At 41.7% G+C, this 26,001-nt stretch overlaps 1 protein-coding gene across 12 annotated transcripts in view; it reads right to left on the bottom strand.

The window, feature by feature from the left end:
- cacna1g (calcium channel, voltage-dependent, T type, alpha 1G subunit) overlaps nt 1–26,001 on the bottom strand; it is a 386,801-nt gene that overhangs the window by 264,886 nt on the left and 95,914 nt on the right. For all 12 annotated transcript variants that reach the window (XM_039787919.1, XM_039787908.1, XM_039787916.1 and 9 more), the window contains exon 3: nt 1,160–1,271. In XM_039787919.1, coding sequence (XP_039643853.1) covers nt 1,160–1,271 — 112 coding nt within the window. The remainder of the gene's footprint in view (nt 1–1,159; nt 1,272–26,001) is intronic.

Raw genomic sequence — 26,001 nt, 5'->3', positions numbered from 1 at the left:
AACAAAAAATCCCAAGTATTCCTCTATAACGTGTATTTTAGGATAAGGATAACGAAGATAACACTTAGGCAGGCGGCGTGGCGAGGGTTTAGGGACACTCATGTTTTCAGTCTTTCTTCTCAGTAAGTGATGGGTGTGTAAGTGCAAAAATACAATATATTATATATTCTGACAAATAATGGACCCTGTTAGGTCAACGCATTCTCATGAACGGATTCGTATGAAATCGTACCAAAAGTTATACACAACAATTGGTATGATATCCTATCAAAAAGGCGACCACTGGCCTGTCACGTGCCGACCAGGCACATGACTGTTAACTTTAGCTGTCTTTACAGTTAATTTTAGCCGAGAAATTGTTACTGAGCAACCCAGTTTCATGGCAGTAGTATGAAATGCCGAAAATCTGCGTAAGGAGGTTGGTTGGGGTGGTGGATGGGTCAAACAATTCAGGACTTTCACCCCGGAGGCCGGGAATTGCGTCCCGCGTGTGGCGTGTTGTTTCCCCATTAACCACCCCGTTATTTTCGCGCGTCTCCCGGCGTGTGAGGCGTCCTCCCCCGGGGTGTGGCGTTTGCTTTCCCCCGTTAATCTCCCTACAGACCATTTTGTGCTGGCCACCACGGAAAAAATGACAAAAGCGTCCCCGTGAACACGTATCAATATATTCAAAATAACGTGACCATTTCACGTACTGACGTGAGAACGTGTTCTACTGGGAGCCGGGTACCGAATGGTAATCGTTTTAGAGGCCAATGCAGTTGAGTTTGGCCGACAAAAAGTTAACTTCATGCAAAGATGAAAGAAGCACCAAAACGACTTAAAAACTAGTAAAGATAAAAAAAGAACAAAAAAAAAAAAGATTGTGGTTAGGATTAAATAAACGGGACACAAACACACTGGGTGAAAGTCTTGTGTTTTCCCCTTAATTTCTTCCGGGACACGAACTTAAAAGCCCTGTGTTTTAATACCCATCCACCCTGACCTCATCCCTACACGGACCAGAGCGTTCCTATACAGCAGCAGAATGGTTATGTACATATCCCCACTGCTGGAACATAAGTGTTTATTCTGCTCCTGTTCTGCTTGGATTTTCCCTATTGAACACGGTGTGGAAAGAAAATACATTCAATAAATAACAATCCATGAACTGTCTTACCTGCAGGATCTTGCACCTCTCAGAGTCGCAGACGATGTCCTCGCAGGGATGAAACATGCCCAGTGTCACACAGTTCAGCAGGATCACCAGCATGGACGCTCGCTCGAACCACGTAGAGAACAACAGTTAAGGAATAGAACAAAGACGGATGATAACAGCTGGCAAGCCGATGGCGAGAGTCAGAAGCTTGCAGTAACAACAAACAAAAAAAGATAAGCATTTCTCTCGGCTCCCCCCAGTGACCTCGTTATCCTATTCAAATGTAAAAAAAACTCTGACAGAGCGATGCACGTTTATCTCTTTCACTCCAATTGACTATCAAAAAAGGTTTTTGAGAGGAAAAAGGAGCCACGGAGGAATCTGGGGAGTGGGGAAGCCAACCTGTGGCTGTTCTGAGTGGCAGTCGGTGCTCCCATTCCCATCCCTGTTAACCAAAGATCTGTTTGCATGGCGTGTTGTTGGAAAATGTTCACATTGAAAAAAAAAGAAAAAGAACAGAGGCAGATGCTGAGAATCTGGGAGGCTGACTGAGAGGAGACTTTCAGAGCTAGTGAATGTGAAGACATCTTGATGCATAGCGCATGCATTTTATTGACCACAGGGTTGAAGTGGGCCTTCCTGACGTGGTTAGGTTAAATGCCAGCCTAAGCTATGTGACTCCAATCAACGATGGCCAATCAACACACACACACACACACACACACACACACACACACACACACACACACACACACACACACACACACACACACACATTAATGATCAATGCTGCATCCAGCCTAGTTAACAGTGAGAATAGTTTGTCAACCAAGTGTGTGTATGTGTGTGTGTGTGTGTGTGTGTGTGTGTGTGTGTGTGTGTGTGTGTGTGTGTGTGTGTGTGTGTGTATGTGTGTATGCTAAAAACAAAACTTCTCTCATCTGTGAATGTGTGTGTAAAAGGGTGCACACAGGCTGTGAGGACAAACGACCTGTCGGTCTTGTATCGCATTTGCCACCTCTTGGTCATTCATCCTGCTGACCCATAATGCAGTCTGGTCAGCATGGCCCCACAGCTGACACAAAAACGTAAGTGCACGACAAACAACAACAACAACAACAGTGAAAGAGATTTTTTACGTTTTCCACTCTGAGCTGGCCAAAAGCGGCCACTCCAGGCTGGAGTTTTAAAGCAGAATAACGGACAAAAGCTGTGAAAACAGATATGTAGTAGAGAGCAAAACACAGAGAAGCTCAAATATTAGCTCCCTATTTCTACAATTAATATCAGGCTATATTGATCTGTGTTAGGTGAATTATCATAGGAGGTGGAGATTTTCGATTTTTATTCTTAGATTCAGTTCAGAATATGGCACTATGGAGGTTTTATCCTCTGAGGAACATGAATATCCCAACAAAATCTCATTGATATACAGCCAGCCAAGACCCAAAGTGTTGGTCAAGGGAAAATAATGACCTGACAGCACTCAAAGACTAAAACATGCAAAGATACTAACACATGCTTTTTCTCTCTAAAACAGCTGAAAAGCAAACTAATATTTTACATTGTTCCCAGTTAGGTCAGCACCAAATGTTTCCTAAAGACCAGCACATTTCACTGTGCCACACACTGATGGATCATCACAGATGAAGGACACATTTGAAACTAAAATGCTGTAGAGTTTTTTTTTTACAACTGAAGCTGCGTTCCCTTCCACAGTGTTTAGAAACAGTTCTCCCTAGTCCCTGCTCCCTGCCAGAAAATGTCAATGTCTCGACAATATTCCTCCATTCGAAAGACCCTGCAATGTCATCAACGTAGATATCAGTTAACGTTTGTAACGTTAAAGGTCCCATGGCATGAAAATTTCACTTTATGAGGTTTTTTAACAATAATATGCGTTCCCCCAGCCTGCCTATGGTCCCCCAGTGGCTAGAAATGGTGATAGGTGTAAACCGAGCCCTGGGTATCCTACTCTGCCTTTGAGAAAATGAAAGCTCAAATTGGCCGATCTGGAATCTTCTCCTTATGAGGTCATAAGGAGCAAGGTTACCTCCCCTTTCTCTGCTTTGCCCGCCCAGATAATTTGGCCCACCCATGAGAGAGAGACATCGTGGCTTTCAAACGAGCAAAGTGGCAGTTGGTCAAGGCCACCCCCCCACCCACCACCTTGCCCCCCCTCTCTCCTCCTCAGACACAGAAATGGCAAATGTGGGGCTGGCTCTAGTGGCTGTAATTCTGCACCAAGGCTGAATTTCGGGAAAGAGACTTCAGATACAGTATTAGGGGACCACTAAGTTCTATATAAAGAAAGTGAAGATCTGTGCTATAGTTCCAATACAGTATTACAAAAAAGTTAAATTAAATAATAGATGCAGGCTGGAGGGAAGTTGAGTCTGTGACCACAAGGCACCTCAGCAGCATCAGTTGGGTAATGATGGTTGCGTCTGGAAGGCAGCACAGGATTATGTCACACACTGGAGGATGCACAGAAGGCTGTGCGAGTCCAATGGGATGCAATTAAAAAGATCAATCAGTATGGAGAGTTGGATCATTAAACAGGAAACAAAAGCTCAGACAATCAGGCCAGTAGTTGGAGAGTGGTGGCACTGAACGTTTTAGGGAGAGCAAACTGTTGTTGACACACACGGTGGTATCGTCTGCAAAAGTTCACTGTAAAGGGCTGAGAAGTTGGGGCTAATTAAAAATAATGAGCTGCATGTGTTGTCTTTGTAATCATCGGCCTCCGTCAGAGTTAAACACAATGCATGACATTTTAGTTCGGTAAAGTTTCAGTTCATCATTTTACAGCAACTATAAATTGATTTACATTATGTCGTTTCTAAATTGGTTTATTTAAGCAATTATTTTGCCTCCTCCATCAGAAATAATACATGAGCACATTTAAATAAAATTAAATACAGGATGTTTCTTTTACTCACTATCAGTAACCTGTTGCATCAGTAGTCAACCTTCCATAATTTGAGGTTGAAAACATTTTTTTTTCAACAAACAAAATACACACTATACACTTTATAGGTTTCTAGGTTTGTGTGTGCTAATAATATTTTTGACATAAGCATAAGATCCATAGGCTTTATGTACTGCAAAAAAGATTGGTACAATCCATCTTCTGAGGAGGCCTCTGTCCCCCTGTTCAGGAAACTTCACATTCTTTTAGTATATGATAGAAATAGTCTTCTGATATGTGTAACTATACATAAATATATGTTCTTGCCACTTACTCTTCCTTCATCTTTTAGTAACTTCTTCAAATGTCTTTTAATACCAGACGGGTTGACCATCTTCATGTTCCTTTTTTCACAAAACCAAACATGGCCAGTATTCCCTTAGATATTTCTTTGTATTTTGCTAAATCATGTTTAATCATTTATTTTCCTTGGTTCTCTTTTTTTTCCCTTTTTCTTAATTTAAGTTGAGGTTTGTTGAATGAGCCTGTGGCTTTTAGACCTCCTACTGTCACATTATCTGGTTCTATTTTGTTGAATACAGTATGTGTGTAAATAACTAACATCAAAAAGCATTCTCCCCGAGCACTATGAAGGCTCAGTTCAGGAATCAAGAATTTCTAATCTGGTAAATTTCAACTTTACATTGATCATTTACACATTTAAAATGATGTTACATTCTAAGGTCACTTTATATTTTGAGATTATTAAATATAAAAATATATGACACATGCTATGGGAAATGTTTAATGTTGTTTTAATTAGAAATTAGCAATAGCTATAAATGCTGTGATGCTGTACATTGGAAATTTGTTGCACAAATGTCTATGTCTAAGCATCTGTCCCTATTCAAATAAACATGAAATGAAAATTAATGAACTGATATCACTCAGTATTGTATACATTGTGATATAGTGAAAGTGAAATATCCACATTAGAAACAACATACCCACAACACCACACCTAGAACAACACATTCTTCAAATGTATGCACACCAAAACGTAAGATATCGTACGAAACTAGGAGACTGCCGGCTAGTCACGTGACGCTGGCTTCAGTGGCTGGTTATGAGCTCCATGACGCCGAGCGGAAGTTGCTTGTTGTTTTAAGCCGCTCACTGCAATTAAAGTCCTGTCTTTATGACCCAGCCATTTACTCCAACCTTCTTCCTACGCCTATAGCATCAGTCAATGTGGTGCATACAGGGGACAAAAACTTTAGAAAAAAAAATTATAGTGCTTAACTTTTCGTGAATTGAATTTTGAACGTATGGTTCATGAGAACAGGCTGCCTAGAAATGGATATTGTTTCGATGCACACCTTTACCACATACAACAAAAGTTGTCCTCATTAAGGAAACTTCCTCAGACTGCACAGGTCAGCATGACAAACTACAGCACCTAGGAAAAAACAGAAACCTCCATCAAGTCCTCCAAACCATAAGACCATATAGGTAATTTCTTCTGACCCACAGGAGCGTTTCATAAATTAGCGTCCCTGAAGCGTTGTTATGGATCCAACTGCAGTTCTAGGCCCTACGAAGCAGCCCGATTGGTTGAGGTTAGGCATTGACCTGGAGTAGTTAAGGTTAGGATAGCCGATTGGTCAGGGGATAGGACCTGAACAAATTATCTCACACGAGCATGGATGCCTGGCCAATCGTAGCGAGTGAATGCTATTGAAGGGGCCGGTCTTGCCTAGAACTGCAGTTGGATCCATGATAACGCATCCTTGAAGGTGGCAAGAAATACGACGTTCCTGCCTCTTAATACCTCCATCAAAATATTTGATGCCAAAAACACCAAAACGCTCTCTACAATCATTACAAATCACTGGATGGTTGGTTTTGCACTCAGCATTATGTACAATTTCAATTCAATTGTATTTATAGTATCAAATCATAACAAGAGTTATCTCAAGACACTTTACAGATAGAGTAGGTCTAGACCACACTCTATAATTTACAAAGACCCAACAATTCCAGTAATTCCCCCAAGAGCAAGCATTTAGTGCGACAGTGACGAGGAAAAACGTCCATTTAGGGAGAAGCCTTGGGTGGCGAGGAAAACTTCCTTTAAGGGAGAAACCTCAGACCCAGGCTCTTGGTAGGCGGTGTCTGACGGTGCCGGTTGGGGGTGTGATGAACAGTGGCAATAATAGTCATAATAAAGATAATTGATTATAAATGATTAGAAATAGTAGTTGTAGTAGTTCATGGTGCAGTAGGGTACTGCAGGGTGTTACAGGCAAGGGGGTAAGCTTCGCTTCAGAACTCAAACCTCCTATGGCGCCATTTTGATGCTACAAAGCGATCACCTCCCATTAGCATTCCATTGACTCCCATTCATTTTGACGTCACTTTGACAGCAAATAACTTTACATCTGAAGCGTTTAAAGACTATTTGTCCATTGTTTATTTCTAAAGAAACAAGACAATGTATAAAAGGATCCATTACCTTGTACCTCACGTTATGGCTCCGTAGCAGACGTTTTTATAAAAATAGGCTAACGATTGTATGATAACCAAGCGACTTACTGTCGCATAGTAGAGGAATTACCGTATAGTACAGGAGAAGCTCGCAGGCAGTTTGGACTTACATGAGGTGTTAAGGTTTAACTTAGGTTTAACTAGCATTTTAGTTAGCAATAATTAGCCTGTGCCTATGTTATCTCCTTACATATACCTGCGCTCTCCGTCTCTGCAAGATTGGGAATGATTGAGATTTCTCTTGGCACAGCTACCAGAAGACTTACAACTTTAAGGCAGGTTGTTCACGTCACATTTACGTCGTCTTTCTCAGTTGGAGGCTGCGCAGTAACGCTCAGCACTCACCGGAAAAGTGCTTCTAATATCCTTCACTGGTCTCCGTCCAGAGCAACGGGATCTGTTGGTCCATTCTTATATACTGTCTATGGTTACAGGGCGTAGCAGGGCATTGCAGAGCACTGCAGAGCGTAGCAGGGATTTCACCAAAGACGCTCATTCCAGTGAAGTGTCAACATAAATACTGATGCTGAGAATCATTAGTGTCTGTTGCTATGCACAGAGTGGTTCCCTGAAGGCACTACATGGCCTGTTATTTAGCAATCTTGAAGCAGTCACAATCAATAGACACAGACAGGTCGGGGGTTGGGGAGTTGGGCAAACTGGAAGACGGACAATTGACTGGCAGTCTGAAAGATTGGCACACTGACTAAAAAGCCAACAAACATAAAGTGAGATTATGTAACTGAATAAAAAAGAAATAACTCATCCTTACCATTACAAATAAGAAGTTAAAGCTAAGTTTTTGCTCAATATCAAAGGAACCCGTTCATAAAAATGTGTTGTTGCACTAGATAGTGGACACCAGCCTGCTTTAAACAACATTAGGCAAACCAGAGAGGATAACCTCATTTTTCAAAATCTGATATTTTTCTCAAAAAAGTAGATCTTTATCTCTCGTTACAACTGACAATAGAAGGATTTTTTTTTTTTAAGGCGGATGAAGCCCTTGGGCACACGTGTATGAAGCAGACATGCTTTACTGGTGCACTTCAGACCCTGTCGACTGATGAATCGTATGAAATGTATTGTTTCTTGGAGCTCGGGGATAAAAAATTATTCATTAGCAGAAAGAAATCACGAAAACGACACGGCAGAGGAGAAGGCTTGGGCAGGAGGATGGAGACAAAGCAAAACATTAAATATGAATAATCTGATTAATTCAATCAATAACTCTTCCTCTCCAGCCCTCATTCTCTTCCTCTGTCTCCCCAGCTGGTGGGCTATAATTAAACAATACGGAGAGAGCGTGCTGCCTTCAGTATGAACACACACACGCACGCACGCACGCACACCACACACACACACACACACACACACACACACACACACACACACACACACCTTCATGGTGTCAGCATATAAACAAGCGGTGACGCCCTGAGGGATGGATTCAATTAGAGGAAAGGTACACAAGGACATGCTCCGTCAAAACTCTGAAAGCAAGACAGACACACACACACACAGACACACGCAAACACACACACACACACACACACTTAGGCAAACTCACACAACAATGCTTTCATCAGATAGGCAACATTATCAAACTCATCAACACCTCAAAAAGTATTCTGTGTTCTTCTCTCATGGGTTCTTTCAGCTTCCTCCCTCTCCTTCACACACACACATACACACACACACACACAGCCCAACATGCACACATATATTTAAAGTCCCTTTCTTCTTGTCTAATGATGGGTCCTCCCCCTGTCTCCCTGCATTACACTGCTGATTCACTCTGATTCTGTCCACTAATGATCTGACACCAGACAGCAGGACACAAACAACAGAGAAGTGAAACGTGTGTGTGTGTGTGTGTGTGTGTGTGGTTCCAGAGGAAGAAATGAGAAACAAAGTAACAGATTCCAAAAGAAAGTTTCAACTCGCCCCATCGAGTTCTCGCCTGCTCTTATTTCTTTTATGAGGGTAGGGGAATGAATCCTCAGCAGCGAGAGACGAGGTGCACACAGTCCGGGGGCGATCGATACAGACGAGCCTCTCTGAATAGATGTTATTCATCGTGTTTACTATCACTCACACAGGACGTGGTTCTGCATCTCCACACAAACCACACATCCTTGGCGGCTCTTCGTTCGCTCTTTCTGGCTCTTCCTGGTTTTCTACAAAATGATTCTCAGAAATGGCATCTTTATTATGAAACGGATGTCTTAAAAAATTAGCTTGAAAACTCTAGTTTTCAGATTCTAACTTGAGATGCCATTTCCTCACTCCCAAATGTCATAAATACTTGAAAATAGGTGTTGTAGGTACAGTTTGTAATAAAACATTGTTCTGCAAGAGCACAGTGCAGTATATATCACACCTTTTGGGTGTGATGTATACCAATGTTGGGTAAATGTGTTTAAAAAAGAGTTATGCTCTATGCTCTGCAGTGCCCTGCTACGTCCTGTAAATGCCCTGCAGTGCCCTGCTATGCCATGAACTACTACAACTACTATTTCTAGTCACTGTTCCATTATCTTTATTATGACTATTATTGCCAGTGTTCATCACACCTCCAACCGGCACCATCAGACACCGCCTACCAAGAGCCTGGGTCTGTCTGAGGTTTCTGTAAAGTGTCTTGAGATAACTCTTGTTATGTATATTTGATGATATTGGGCAATCCTAAAAACATGGAGTCTTGGGTTTTACAATATTTCACTCAGTGTAAATATCATACAGCTTTAATGAAATGATGTGGAACAAGCCAGTACAGAAAACACATGATGCTTTCAGACGACAGAGTAGTCAGATCAAAGCACAGAAAGTTCTTACACAGGATGTGCAAAGGCACATGTTGATTAAAAAGTATGTTCAAACTTGACAAAGAGTCCTTACACCAAGGTGTCTTGACATGGGAAGCAGCTGGGACACTGAGCTGGGGGTGGGACAGGTGCAGTGATATTGTGTCCCCTCATTAAGAGCTGATGGTGAGACTTAATAGGCAAAGCTAGCTTGGACGGGAACAGCATGAAGAACAGGACAGATGGAAGCCGAGACAGAGGTCGGATAAGGGAAGGCATGTGAGAAATGTTGTGTTTTGGTGCTTTTGATCGATTGGTTACTGGCAATTTGATGAGAGAAGGGAATGGGAATTAGAGGAAGATGGAGGGGAGGGCCCAAGAAAAGATGATACCTACACTCTTATACGTGCCACTGAGCTACGTCACGTTCCGCGTCACGTGCGAAATCGGTAGTGAAGAATGATGATTTAAACCCAAAATCACCATCTTTTTCTAAACTTAACAAAGTAGTTTCGGTGCCTAAACCTTAGTATTTTTGGTGCCTAAACTTCACCATACTGCGACCGTTTTCACAAAGTTAATAACGTGTTTTCAAACTGTGATCGTTACATTCTGTCTTTTAGATATGAGGACTGAAAACGCTCCTGTGGGTCGTATTGGAGGATAGGAACAAACAACGTATATTGTTGTACGGTTTGGAGGACTTGTTGGACCAACATCACTGAGCAGTGTCGAATTAGCCCCAGGGCTGCGGGCAAAAATAATTTTGTGCTATGACATCACATTTACTTTATAATATATATAATTTTACTTTATTTAGTAATGTTTATGCACAAAAGCAACTGGGTTAGGTTAGGGAAAGATTGTAGTCACGGTTAAAAGAATCCAATGTTGACTGTTGCAAGAAAAGGTCAAGCTAGCATCCTGCGTTAGCTGTGTTAGCTAGCAACGTTACGATGACGAATCCAACCACCGCAACTTCTTCCCTCTGCAAACTTTGAGCTTTTGTAACAACACAATTTCACATCATGTCCTTCTTTGGTCCTGACGAACAACAGTTTACTTTGTAATTTCTACAGCAACTAGAGAGCTTTGTCGGTTAAAGCTAAGCATATGTTGTTTAGGGCATTTCCTGAACGACTGATGCTGTTTTTTAGTTTGAACAGCCCTGCAAGTCTGCGAGTCTGCGAAGGACGGGAAAGTCCAGGCAGTTTAGATCCAGCCAGAAGTTAGTTTGAGAGAGCATCAGTACGTCTGACGACAGGAGATCATTGGGGAGACAATTTTAAAATGGCTGCTGTGAAGAGAAAGGCTGACAATAAAATCCCTCTCCCCTTTCTTAGTTGTGCTTCTCTTGAGTGGCCTCACTATTTCACAAACCATTTTCTTTTACCACTCATGACGACCGCCCCTCTTTTTGTCTCCGTTTCCTCAGGAGTACAATGCCTTCTCTTCAGAAGACAAACTTTACAAAGCCAAGAAAGCACCGCAACTATATGTGAAGGTGTGCAAAACAGGAAGGAAGGTAGCTCACTCAGGGTGAAAAGTGAGTTTTATCTCTCAAGTTAGAGACAGCTGCTGCTGCTGCTGCTGCTGCCTAACCTTTACTGCTCATCTCCCATCAATCCCTCCTTTCTCCAAACCAGTCAAAGCTTTTTTTTTTCTCTCTCTCTGATCACTTTCTTTCCCTCTCCTTTCACTTTTGCATCTGTACCTTCTTACCCCAGCTATTTTCAGGGAGCGGATTGACAAAAATGTAGCCTTTTTTTGTGGGAGGAAGAATGCTGAACATGCCAGAATTAAATAAAAAAAAAAAAAAGGAGAGAACTGAAAGAAGAAGGCTGTTCATGAAATATTGAGGGCGACTGCTGCAGCCCTTTGTAATGCGCGATCCGTCACTGTCATTGTGCTTAACTGTGTGCATGTGTGCTCGTGCACGAGTGCGCATTGACACGTCTACATTTCTTTGTCTGTGTTTGTGAGTCCCCACATGAAGAAATGCCACTGTATGACAAACGTAGATCGCAGTCCTCTGGCTGTGTTCCTTTTTCCTGTTCTGAGCAGGAGAACACTAAACTACAATTTGTCAGTCTGCCTTCCTCTCTTTTATTTAATCTAATCATCGTTCCGTGAATGCTTTCTCTTCAGATGCCAAAATCTGAGTCAAGCAGAGTTAGGAATGACTGTTTGGGATAAAAAATGAGGCAAATAATGGCCCTAATAATCCCAGCAAGCAGCATCTGAACCCGATTAGCTTCATTACTGTACATGTTTCTCATCGGTTTGCCAGTAGGTGGTAAAGCTTGGGATGGACGTACTGTAGATAAAGTCGAATCAGGCTGTTGCAAATTCATGATGAATTGCCCCTCAAAGATCTGTCTTTTGGTGTTGCCGGGTTAGTTGGTAGAGCAGGCGCAGGTATATAGATTACTCCTGTATAAGTTTACTCCTCCATGCAGCGGCTGCAGGTTCGACTCCGACCTGCGGCCCTTTGCTGAATGTCATTACCCCCTCTCTCTCCCCTTTCATGTCTCCATCTTTCTGGCATGTCCGAAAATGTTGGTCTGCTGTCTTGCAGCTTGAGGCGTGTCTGCATTTTCCCACCATGGCTGCTGTCAAACGAACCGTTATAAACCATAGTGAGCTTGTTTTAGTATTACTCAGTCCTTCCAGAAAAATGCAGAGTTTTTTTTGTGATTGTTGCGGGCAAAAATCCTTGATTTTGCGGCACCTTTTCTTAAAAAATGCGATGGAATATGCGGGATATTTATGCAATTTTATGCGATGAAATTGCGGGAAATTGCAAAAATTGCGGGAACTTGCAAAAACTGCGGTTTGATGAAAAAGAGAAAAAAAAGTGATTCCCCCAACACCCTTACATCACTTCATAACGTTCCCATGGCAACAGGGGAAAAACGGCTGCTCTTGTGTGAAGTAAACGCAACATTTTTCAACTTTCTGCTAAGATATATGTGACTTTTTTGCAACGAAAATGCGGGGATTATGAAATCATGCAAAATATGCTGATATTTTGAGCGGGAAATCAACAATTTATGCGGCCAAAAATGCGGACGGCGCATAAATATGCAGACTTTGGCTGATTATGCATTGAATTGTGCAATCACATAATCGCGTTTTTCTGGAGGCAGTGGTTACTGGATTAGTATCTGTACGTTGTGGCCAGGGCTTTAAATCTTTACATTTTAATCACCAGCCAACATTCCGAGTACATTTTTTAAGTTACCAGCCAATCAAATTTTCCACTAGCCACATTTTTTTTCCAATTTCAACACATTTTAATAACTTTACTTCTTAATTTCATCTATACAGCATGCTAGGCACTTAGCTGACGGTTGTACAACACGTCACCACAGTGTTCAATAGCGATGGCCAAATGAAGCTTCGTGAAGCATTTTCTTTATTTTCTGAGCCCACTAGATGGCGCCCTTGGTTTTAAGAGAAAGGCCTAAGGCATTGCAATTCAGTGTATTCTCAACCCTTTGTTGAACAGAGACCGCCATCTAGTGGGCTCAGAAAATAACGAAAATGCTTCACAAAGCCATCACTAGTGTTCAAGGGAAATGTAGGATTAGTACTACAAGCAGTGTTGCCAGATAAAGATTACCTTTCCAAGCCAAACAGAAACAAAACGCATGAATTTCTCGCCGCACATCGTTTCTGCAGCCGGCCGATTCAAACAGACGCAAAGTTATATGCTTCATTAATCACCGGCCAAATTGGATAATGTTACCCACCAAAGTTAATTTTTACCCGCATTTGGCGTGTTGGCGGATATTAATTTACAGTTTTTTCCAGTTGCTAACACACTAAAATGACATGCATAGCACAATTATTTAAACTGACACACAGAGAGCAAAACCTCTTCTCAAGTCTCCAAAAGTCTAAACACATTTTCTGCTTTACACACATTTTGCAATTCGAAATTGCCCTTTTTAAATGCACTGAACACGGTTCTCTGCATAAGACACAACAATCTGACATAAAGTCACATGTCTGCCATTTCAAAACACTGTCATTCAAAATGACACTACATGAGCTTTATTGGCCAACATATGCGCCACCTGGCCAAACACCTCAATGCTTAATTGTTAGCACTTCAATCAGGAAGTAAGCACTATAAAAAGACCACATCTTTTTTTCTATATATTTTGTCTGCAATTTTCTTTTTCAGTTTACTGTTTGTTGTGAGCATATTTCTGTTCAGTCCAATGTAAATATATCTGCTGTGCATATTTTGCACTGACTTGTTTGGTGAAAAATAAAAACATAAATGTTTCAACAGCATGTGTGTATATCTGCAAATATTTATATAGATAGATAGATAGATACTTTATTCATCCCAAAAGGAAATTTTAGGACCCAGTAGCTTAGACAACCTTACTGTAACACAACAAACACATATACACACATATTTCACACATACATAAGAATAAAAATAAAAATAAAAATCACGCACAGAAATGCAATGACCATTATAAGGTCTGTGCAATGACCATGATAAGGTCTGTGCATGTGAACAATCTGACCAATTTGAACTATTTTAGTATTATGGCACAGCATACTAAAGATGAGAGTGCTTTGCTTATGCCCAACAGTGTTTAGTTGGTTAGACAAAAATCTGGTAACATGAATGAAGTGTGTGCCATGTGGTGCAAAAGTTAGATTTTGATAATGCTATATGTAGTTTAGGTTGCAGTGCTTTATTCTGCAGGATATATGAGATATTTTGCAGTTTGGGTGTGTGGTTTTGTGAATTGTGTTAAGTATTTTGATAAAACCACCCTAGTTTGCAAAATTGTGTTTTAGCAATTGGAAAAAAAACTGTAAAGCCCTGGTTGTGGCTGATATAAATATCAAATTAAGTTTGGCTGCAAACAGACCATATTGTCTGCAGCTTCCCAGCCACCTGCGGGTGCACACTATTTTTGCTTCAGTTCAAAGTAGAACTGACCAAAGTAACACTGCCTTTCTCTTTCTTTAAGATAATTTTTTCGGGCATTTCTGGCTTTTGTTTGACAGGACAGCTGAAGGCAGGAAACGGGAGAGAGAGAGAGAGAGGGAATGACATGCAGCAAAGAGCTGCATGCTCTGCTGTGCCCTGCTACATCCTGTAACACCCTGAAGTGCCCTGCTATTCCATGAACTACTACAACTACTGTTTCTAGTCACTGTTCCATTATCTTTATTGTGACTATTATTGCCAGTGTTCATCACACCCCCCAACCGGCACCTTCAGACACCGCCTACCAAGAGCCTGGGTCTGTCCCAGGTTTCTCCCTTAAAGGGAGTTTTTCCACGCCACTGTCGCACTAAATGCTTGCTCTTGGGGGAATTACTGGAATTGTTGGGTCTTTGTATATTATAGAGTGTGGTCTAGACCTGCTCTATCTGTAAAGTGTCTTGAGATAACTCTTGTTATGATTTGATACTATAAATAAAACTGAATTGAATTGAATTTCAACATTTTAAGGACAGGTCCAATTGCTTGAACACAACTTTTGTCACAGCCAATGCTGTGGCTCTGGTTTTTGCTGTTGTTGTGGTGGAGATCTGGTGATTGCACTCAGCTGCACACCTGGAGCCTATCTCCTCATCACCAGTGGCATAAAGACTCCAGGCTTCCAGGGACTTGATGCCAGATTGTTGCTTACCAGTCACAACAAGTTTCTAGTGTTTTCTAGTCTCCATTTCTTGCTACTTCTCTTCGCTTGTCTCCGGGCTAACACCTCGTTTTTTTTGTTCCCTTAAGATTGCCTCATCAATCTAAGTCTGTTTATCTAACCGCATCATCTAACTCATCACTGGATACCTGGACATCGCCATCTTCCCCCTTCCTGTCGCCCGATCACCCCTCGCGTCCAGCCTTCGTTTTTTTATTTTGTGGTTTAAATAAATCATGTACTCCGGATCCCATGATCTGTATCCGCAACAAAGTCCTCCTCTACCCAGCCTTGAGAACTTTATTGGAATTGTCAGGGTTCCATGTTTATGTTCAGTGTCAGCACCCAGGTTGTGAACTTTCAATTGATTTATTTAGTTTAACAGGACATATGGGACATACAGGATGAATTAAAATGTACAGAGTCTGCCCAGTTAAAGATGAACGTAATATACTTCAATGTCGCAGTCGTTATTAGAAGTTACTTGTCAGAAACCATGAACACGGGTCATTTTAAACATTGCATGAACATACAGTGCTGTTGTTTTTACGCTGAAGGCAGCTGTAGTCTGGAGGTTTAAAAAGCATGCTTGTGACCTCAGAAATGCTAGTTTTAAAAAGGAAAAAAAAAAAAAAAAAAAAACATTTTTTTTTTATAAAAAACCCCTTTTCTCTCCCAAAACAAGAACAGGGTTTTTTTTTTTTTTAAAATTTTTTTTAAAAGTTGTTTTTTTCTCTTTTTTCCCACCACTACCCTCCCCCCCCCCCAACAAAAAAAAAAAAAAAACAAACTAATAAAAGGCATGACAAATACAGAGTTTTTTTTTTTGTGCTGTGACAGAGCTGTCAATAGGTGGCAAACTGTATCACTTATATTGAGCGTTAAGCTTGTAAATAAGCTGCATCAGCGACATATTAAGAGGCGCACCCTCTTAGCAAAATGCCAGCGTGTGACAGCGGAGCGCCTCGACTCGCGGCGTGAAAAATCCAGCTGGTATAACACTGCACATCCCAATCGCTTGCTGACACGGCTTATCAGTAGCCTGAGTCAGGAGCTGGGGAGTTAGGAGGTTGAGGGAAATAGCAACATATTGTTACGCCGGCTGTATCAGTGCCTACCATATGAGAGGCGGGTTGAAAAGCAGGGGACGGATGGATGGAAGAGGGGGGGAGAAGACAGAAAAAGAGGAATATGTGAGAGACAGAGCCTGTGTGAGAGAACAAGAGACGACAGAAGGAGCGACAGGCGAAATGTGAAAAAGTAAAAGACGGAAGAGAAGCACGCGAGGAAGATAGAGCTGAACACATCAATATCAGTTTAATGTCCTTACAAGGAATTTCACCACAGTCACTGCTCTATCAGTGTGTGTGTGTGTGTGTGTGTGTGTTTGTGTGTGTTTGTCGTGGACGTTAGATAACTGACCAAGCGTTTTCCCACGGGGCGCATCGAGGACAGCGAACACCATTAAACTTTTACCAGCTTACATTATTGATGAATTTAGCCTTCACTCTAAGATGCTGGCCATTTACATAGGCCGCAACTTTGTTTGCTCCCTGCTCATGAATATGGATCCATACAGTGCAGTGCACCAACTATAACACTGACACAATGGGGCCACTTAGTGAGGAACTTCATGGAGAGATCAATTTCTATGTAAGAGTGGCGAAAAGAAAAGGCTGACTTTACAATCTGGTTTGCCTCGTCAATTTTCGGTTTGTATTCCAAGATGTCCTCTTGTGGATACTATGCATGGTTTCAGCTGCTGAGCTGCTGCTTTGTGCTTTAAGAAGTGAGTTTTACATATGAAATGTATGCGCCAAATGGGGGGTGTGGGGGTGGGGGGGATCCTAATGGGCTCAATGCACAAACAGATCCCCCCCCCACACACACACACACACCACTCTCATCAGCCAGGAAACACCGCTATATCTTGCCACTGCGGGCTGTGAGTTGCTAAGCAACGTAGGCTTTCATTGTGAGGTTGCATCTCTACTGCTGTGGTGTCTGTAGCTGAGGTGATGGGGCAGACTTGTCGCAGCTATAGAGCAGAACTTTGAGGGAAGGGCGGTTGTCGGAAGGTGAAGTCTGTGACGTGTCAGACATTTAGTTCAGCGACATCATCAACCACAGAGGCCACCCGGAACATCAAGAGTTATCTTTCTCCATCCTCAGCCAAGACCGAAGCCTGTTTTGGCATCCCAGCTTACTTACAGACGACCCCCCCCGTTAGCCACATTTCAATCACACAGGTCTCAGGCCACTGGTGTGCGTATACTGTATGATAGCAAAAGCATAGCATGGCAAAAGAGTTGATCTACAGCGGGGGTCTTCAACATTTTTTAAGACAAGGACCCCTTAACTGGAAGAGATACGGATCAGGGACCCCCCCAACTACAAATAGTTTAAAATTAGTTGCATATAAAACTTGACCTACAATAACATGGAGGACAGCCTAAAGCCTTTATACATACCTTTTTAGTGCTATTATAATAATAATAATAATAATTGTTGGCATGATTTTATAAATCATGTTTTAGTGTTAAACATACATATGGCACAGTTTCAAAACATTAAGAATTTGGTGCCCCCCCCCCCCTGCAGTAACTCTGAGGACCCCCTAGGGGTCCACCCTGTTGAAGATCTCTGATCTACAGTAATACCTGTAGTGGCAAAAGACTCAACCACACAAATATTGCTGTACTATCCTGTTTAATGGCAGCAGACCAACATGTGAGAAGAGAGAGAGGGAAAAAAAATGGAGTGGGAAAGAGTTTTCACACTTTTTGGAGGAGCTGGCTCGGTGACGTAATATGAGGAAATATCACTTTCTCTAGTACAGTCAGCAGGAAGGTAGAAAAGGAAGACTATACTACATGATATCACACACTGGTACAGTGGCTCTTACTGCCATTTGGAGCTTCAAATATGCAAATTCCGGCATTATAGTTTTATGATGTACATTAGTTGCTCAGTGAAAAGGCTTCCTTGCAATGATCTAAGACTGCTGAGCAGTTTGTAGCAGCTTTGTAAAGGCAAAGTCATCCATTGCATTCCACTTATGTCATGATGTTGAAATCTTTATTACCCAGTGAAATGGCCATCCTCAGTTACACTACCTTGCTGTTCACACTTAGCAGCAGATGGAGAGGAATTATGTTATTGTGTTCAAATGTGTGAGTCAAGTCACCAACGTCTTAGAAATATCAAGTCTATTGGCAGAGAAACACAAAGACAGAGACAGATAGTAAGACCATAATTACCAGATGTTACGGGTGTCAGCATTCTCCAACTCCACACTTTGATTTGACTTTCGATTTTAATGTCATGATTCGATTTAATTTCCGATTTAAACATTTCCTTTTTCAACATGGTGTCTGGGAAACTGCAGCTGCAGAATACCGGTGAGCTAACGTTACCCTGTGTCTTCAGCTGCATGTCACCAGCTGGTAAGCTACACTGTGTGTGTGTGTGTGTGTGTGTGTGTGTGTGTGTGTGTGTGTGTGTGTGTGTGTGTGTGTGTGTTTTTTTTTTTTTTTTCTTCAGACGTGCGCAAGTAGGCAGGGGTGGAGAGAGAAAAAAATGCTGGGGGAATCGCCAATCCTGCTCTTGATTTAGTCAAAATCGATAGTCAAAAGCGATTGCTCATGTTAATTGATTTTCAAATTGAAATCGAAATCAAGACAACACCTACCAGATGTGAAATTGTAACCCCAACCTCCTTTGTGAGAATTTTTGTGTTGTTTTGATGCCACAGAACCTCGTCCTTTGCAACTGAAAGCAACCACAAGACATCCCTTGTCAGGAAAAGCAGGAAAGTGTTTGTTTGAAGCGTTTGAACGAACAACGAATGCTGTTGTTTTGCTGGTGAGGATAGTCTGCTTTTCTACATGCACAGATAGAGCAAAATGGACACACACATTACACCCAAGGAAATATACAGTAGGTAGGTAGACAGAGCCACTCACACACAGAAACACCTGCGGCCAGGAAGTTCTGTCAAGGCTCAGAATTAACAGATGTGTGTTCGTCAGACAGGACACAGTACAGCATCTGTCAGAGATGTACTGCCCTGTGTGTGTGTGTGTGTGTGTGTGTGTGTGTGTGTGTGTGTGTGTGTGTTTGTGTGTGTGTGTGTGTGTGTGTGTGTGTGTGTGTGTGTGTGTGTCTGTGTGTATACAGGTGCTGAGTGAGTGTGAGTGAGAGCTTTAATAGCCCAGGGAAACAGAAAGCATATGCAGTATATTTCATGTTTCAAGAGAGGCTGACCTCTGATCCTTATGAGTGTGCCCGTTTTTTTTTTTGTCTCACGTCCAGGAACACACAGGGAGGGGAAGGGGGATGGATGACTGAGCTAAAAAAAGTAATACAATGAAAAGAGAGATTGAGAAGTGAGAGAAGAGCAAATTAAACAGTCAAAAAGCGAGAGAAGAGAGATGAGTAATGAATAATTGATACGAAGGCCATGTGAGGCTTTAATTTCCAAAACACACAAATGCAGAGTATATCACCACTAATAGCTGCTACTGGCTGCAAAACCTGTTGTGGGTAGACACACACACATTCTCAGAAATTCCTGAGACGCAACTGGTCTTTCAGAAAGTGTGTGTGAGAGACGAGAGTTAAGCGAGGGCAGAGGTCAGGCCGTGTTTCAATTCCCCGTAGCTTCTTATTAATGAGGCATTGACTGAATTGCTCTCTTTCAATCTATCTCTCTGGCCCAGTCTTGAGTCTGCCACCGCTGCCATTTCATTCACGGGAGAAGCTATTTAGAGACCTCCTTCCATTCAGTGGAATTACAATTGATTGCACATCCACAAATACGCACACACACAAACACACACACACACATGCTGTATACGAGGGCCTGAGGACATACAGCTAAATGCCACAGCAAACAAAAAAGCCTTTAATTCTTTAGGGAGAACACACTTTGTGCTGTATTGACAGGTTAGCAAGAGGTCAACCAAAAAACAGAATGAGAGAATGAAGAAAAGCTTACAATAACAGCAAAGTGGAAGTGAGAAGAATTCCCCGACTGAAAATATGCAAATAGAGGGAAGTTACGACATGAGAGAAATGCATTGCCGCGCCAGAATCAGCAAGACTAACATGAGGTCAGCTTAATCAATGCTGCTAATCTGGCCCTGGAAAAGAACACAGCCTAATGTTAGGGAAGTTAGCGGAGGCACGCTACTGTAGTCTGCACGCACTCACACACGCAATATAAATAAGAACACATGAAAGCACTCATGCACACAGGATATTCATGTGGTAGATACAATTAAGATACTCGAAAAAAGCTAATTAGCAATCAGCGCTAACAACGGGAAAACAGGTTGGAACTTGTGCAATGAAAACATGTACGCACACAGGAAAAAGCTTATAAAAGGTTATCTGGACCCTCAAGTGTTGGAAATGGCTAAGATAAAATGATATGAATAAAAAAGAATCATTCCACTTTATTACTAGACTACTTTTGTCCATTCCATAACTGAGCATGGATGTTCATTTTTGACCTTTGGGAACAGTGTGTGTAACAAAAGGATTTCAAATCAACTCAAAGGTCCTCTTACTATCTTTCCAGATCTTTTAACCACATCTCAAGGTCTTCTTTAGCAAATGGAGCTGGCAAAGGTGTTATGAGGTGGGACCAAAGTTCCACACCTACGTCTTGAGATGACACCCGAGTAAGCTCTATTCCTTAAGCCCATGAGCTACGGTTAAAAGCTATGAAAAGGCGAGCAAGTGGACCTTGAATTAAAATTTTAGTTATATTGCACATAAGTGAGTGTGTAATTGTTCAAATATGTACTGTTTCTTGCTGCTGTAGACCTTTTAGATATCCTGATTCTGTACTATGCATCCGATTATTCTGCTAATACACTACTTTTCCACGTAGCATTTAATTAAACTTGACTCTGATCCTAAAAAAGTGAGCCTTCCTGGGACAAGCTTGAAGTCATTCTTTGACACCTGTATAACAGCAAGTGTACGCTGTAGCTTTAATCTTTTTTTGCTGTTGCTTTTTCTTATCAGAACATTTTCAAAAGAACACAGAACAGCCTGTTCTTGCTGTCTTCTCGTGTCTCCTGTTCTGGAAAAGGAAGAAATAAAAGTGTATTTGAATATTCAGTCCTAAATCACAAACAGTTTTTTCTGCCTATGCTGGCAGTGATCAGATTTACTTGTGTAGCCTTAAGAGACATCTTTCAGACTGCAGACCCTGGGGAGATAGCCGAGATAGGTTTGTTTTAATTACTACTTATTTTAAATGTTGAGATGGATATTAATTTCGTTCTGGGGTTTTAGGCACAGCGTGCACACACACATAGACATTTATAGATTGGTGTCTGTGTGAGTGATATGTCAGCATACAGTATGTATACAAATACAAATATGTGATTACTGTATGGGTTTGTTTGTGTGTGTGTCTGTGTGTCATCTGACTCAGAAGTGTGTGAAATGTCACTCTGGATAAAAAACATTTTAGAGGTTGTGTGTGTGTATTCGCCCAGCAGATCAGTTACATTTAAGTTTCAATCGGATTACACTAGAGCCACTAATCTATGGTAAGTATTAATACAGTTACATAAGGACTAATGCTTGTTTCAAGCCAGTATTTGGGTATTTTAACTAAAATTGACCGTTTTCATAGACAAGATTTAAGGTTTCCCCTGTAGACTGTATTAGGTATGGTTTTCCTTCTGGCAAATACATGTGAATGTGGAGATTCATTCAGCAAAAGACAGTAACTACAGGACCTTGGTCAACAGGTGGTTGTATGGGGTACATTTAAGGATGGTCTTTGTCATTGGACCAACTGCGTCAGATAAGTGACTGTCATATGACATACTCTGAAAGCCACACTGATGTAACTGGTAGTTCCTTAAGCCATGGTAAGACCTTTTATTTCGGTATTCCCTATCAATGATAGAACGACTTCCTGATAATAAAAACTCAAACAAGTACTGATATGTTCATCTAATGCTGGTTTCCACCATAAAGTGATGAGGAAGAGTCCACTTCACACATTTTCTCATTCACACACAAACACTTAGTTTCGTCACTTAGGAGGACTTTGAAAATAACTCAACTTCATTCCGCGAAGACTTAACCTTACCTTAACCATAAACACTGCATGCCTAAATCCTATTCCTGCATGCCTAAATCCTATCCCTGCATGCCTAAATCCTATCCCTAACATAACCCCACAATCTTAACCCTAAAATGTAATGGTTTACCTAATTGGGACCAGCGTTTCCCCATAGTCCCCATAATATAACTGTATGTCCCCACCATGTAAGTAATACAAACACACACATATATACATATACACACACACACACACTCACTCACTCACTCACTCACTCACTCACTCACTCACTCACACACACACTCTCTCTCTCTCTCTCTCTCTCTCTCTCTCTCTCTCTCTCTCTCTCTCTCTCAGTCTTAATAGTTTATAAGTGGGGCTGTGAGAATGGTGTAACGTCTGGTGTGTTCTGCGTTTTGTCTGGTTCTCAGTGCACTCAGAGTATCCCTCAATCTCTGCTTGGCTGGCGCTTGTGGCCACTGCTTCATGCATATGGACACACATAAACACAAACATACAGTCATTCCAATAGAGACCTGGGGACCCTTTGGCCCAGAACAGCAGTCTTCCCTGAGCAGAACTCTGCTTTGTCTCCCTCCCTTGACTCCACTTTCTCCTCTCCTCTGGTCTCTTCTTACAGCCAAGCCAATCCTCTGGCACTGAGCGGCCCATTATATACAGCAAATAAGCCATGGCTATAGACCCCAACAGCTTCTCAGAAAGGGAAAGCGAGGTGAGCAATGCATTTTTGGAAGGGAGAGAAAGAGCCCATAAACCCTAGTGGCTCTAAAAGCTTTGCCAATCTCAAAGAATGCCTTGTGGATATTAAGTGTTGGATGACTAAAAACTTTCTCTGTAGCTTTAGAAAAATCCCAGGTCTGTGTCGTTTGGCTCCCTCCAACATCAGAAACAGCAACAAAGGGGAAAGGAGGAATAGAGGGAGACTGTCAAAAGAGCATCTTTTAAGAAGGACTCGCGACTGCAACAACAGCAAATTTAAATCTTCAAACATAAGCTCCTTTTGACAGTCTTCGCCTGATGGTGATGTCTTTGTCACAAAGTTCAAGCGTGCAGCAAAAACCCAAACAAGAACAAACAGTTATTGAACAGCAACCCCAAATAACCTCTCCCAGACCAACGTGCCAATACAAAGCCATCATGCCATATGCTCACAACCACAACCTCCACAGTCCAGAACATGTGGAGTCTGCTGGAAAGCATTCCTTTACCTAAAAGCGCACCACACAGTGAGTGCCATAAATTTAGCTGGTATTAATACGTCACCAAACCCCTGACCTTCTCTCGCTCTCTTTCCCACATCCTCAGGCAACAAATCTAAGGTCACACACACACACACACACACACACACACACATAGTGAACGGCGGTATAAAAATCAGAACAAATACATGGCATCCAAACAGTGTCCATTTCTCCATGACAACAAAGAAAATGTTTACACTCCCGAGAAGGCTGCTCCTTCCTACTGGCTAGGATCCGGTCTCTATGGCGATGAAGTCGGCATCTCTTTGTTTGGGCATCTTGAGCTGAGAGTGTGTTGATGTTATGTACAGTACAGGAATGTGTACACATATGGCTGTGATTACACACACACACACACACACATGCAGAGATGCAGCAGGAATATCATGTGTCTTGAAAATTGGGAGTTTGACCAATGGCTTGTCTTTAAAAGCAGTGACGGGTGCTCTGATTGGCTCTTTCATTCTTAAGTCAACTGATCATAAAGCCTTTTTCAAACAGTAGGATGGTATTTAATAATAGTTAAGTCCTGCCTAGTTGGGTTGTATGCTTACATTTAAGTGGTCACATTTGTCTTAGCTCGCGAAAGAGAGTCTTCTTTTCAAGTTAAGACAAATCTTCAAAAACATCTACTTAAATGAGAATATTTAGGAAAGCGCTGGAAATAATGTATGATTTTTCATATTTTCTCTGCCAACTGAGCAACAAAAAATCAAATACACACCCAATCACACACACACACACGGGCACATCTAATCTGTGCGCAGCCCTCACAGAGTAGTGCAGCAGGAAGTAGCTGTCGGCAAGCCCCTGTAATGAGGGAACACCAGTAAGCGCCAGGGGGGAAAAAAGAGGCGGATGGAAATAAAGATGGATGGAGAGAGAGAGAGAGAGACCTGGGGATGGATTCAGTTATGGGGGAAAATCCAAACAATAGGAAACAAACAAGAGGGGAGCCTCAAAACACAACAGCTCTGTTGAGAGATGGAGAGAAAGAGGCTGAAGTGGGGGTTGGACATAAATGAGTTTTTAATGCAGTCAGTGAAATCAATATTTGTGCAATGAATCGTGATATTTTGTTTTCATATTGAATATGTTTTTTTTTAATGCACCGTTTTCAGGCTCCCATGCCCGGATCCAACTCGGCATTACCAGCCAATGGCAACAACGCTTTCAAATTCAAACGGAGATCTTCTTAACTGTGTTACATTACTGAAACTGAAAAGTCTTTGCTGATTACTTTTAATACTGGACTTCCAGTGCCTGGAAGGAAGATATAATGCTAGAGTCTTTGGTCAATCATTGGCGTGGGATGTCTTCAAGATGCCCAATGGGCCTCCAAACATTACCCTTTTTTGAGACATTATAGCCTGTTTAAAGGAACACGCCGACTTATTGGGAATTTAGCTTATTCACCGTAACCCCCAGAGTTAGACAATACATACCATTGTCAATACATACCATTCTCATCTCAGTGCGTGCTGTAAAGCTGTCTGAAGCCGCCAGCGACATCAGGCCAGCACAGAACATGCAGGTGAATGGTTCCAGTAAGCCTATTGCTCCGAATTGTGACAAAAGTGACAAAATAACGGCAACATGTTCCTATTTACATGTTGTGATTTGTAGAGTCACAGCGTGTACAAAAAACAACGTAACATGAGACACAGACATCTTCTAACCGTAAACAAACCGGGAACTATATTCTCAGGCGGAAGAATATAGTACTTGGGCGGAATGATTTGCTTTGCAGCAACCTGTCTGAGAATATAGTTCCCGGTTTGTTTACGGTTACGTTGTTTTTTGTACACGCTGATACAAATATTTGGTGATTTAAAAATCCGATATTCCGATGTATCGGCCGATATATATTTAAAAAAAAATAATAATCTAGAAACGCGTAACAAAACATACACAGATTTACATAACATTAGTTATTTATGAGTCCTCACTAAAATAATACGATAATGCAGTTTAAAAATAAACTTGTCTAACTATATCGGCTCGCCTTTATATATCGGTCAAGCTCTACTTCACAATCATTGTCTTTAGTTGCTGGGATTGCAGCCGGCTGGAACGCAACGCAGACGTGTCTGGTGGAATTTAGGGGGTTTCCCTTTTCTAAAACTAGAGGACGACACATTTAGTTTTGAGTAAGCAGACTAAGTAAGAACTCTAGTCCAAAACGACGATATATTGGGTAAAAAAATGAAGCTAGACCTGGAAAAGTCATAAAGGAGCCAAGGAAAGAGAGGAAGAATAAGAGAGCAGCAGACTAGTAAACAGTGGAGCAGGGGAATAAAAGGACCAGGAGGCACCGGGAGCAGTCAGCTCTCTGGGGAGCTGCACTGTGTGAAGTGGCTGGTGATTTTTCCTAGGTGCACAATGTGCCTTTCACAGAGAAACAAGAGAAGGGAGTGAGACAGAGAGTCAGATCTACAGCACGATTAGAGCCCAACAGATCTGCCAAACTCCAGGGAGCCAATATTCCCTGTTTTCCAGAACAATTACAATAGTACTTCTACATAAACACAATGGAGGCACAGGAGTCTGATCACATGATGT

The sequence above is a fragment of the Perca fluviatilis genome, chromosome 21, assembly GCF_010015445.1.
Source record: "Perca fluviatilis chromosome 21, GENO_Pfluv_1.0, whole genome shotgun sequence".
In the NCBI taxonomy this organism is placed as follows: Eukaryota; Metazoa; Chordata; class Actinopteri; order Perciformes; family Percidae; genus Perca; species Perca fluviatilis.
The sequence above is the reverse complement of the archived record's forward strand: the minus strand, read 5'-3'. Positions and strand labels throughout refer to the sequence as shown.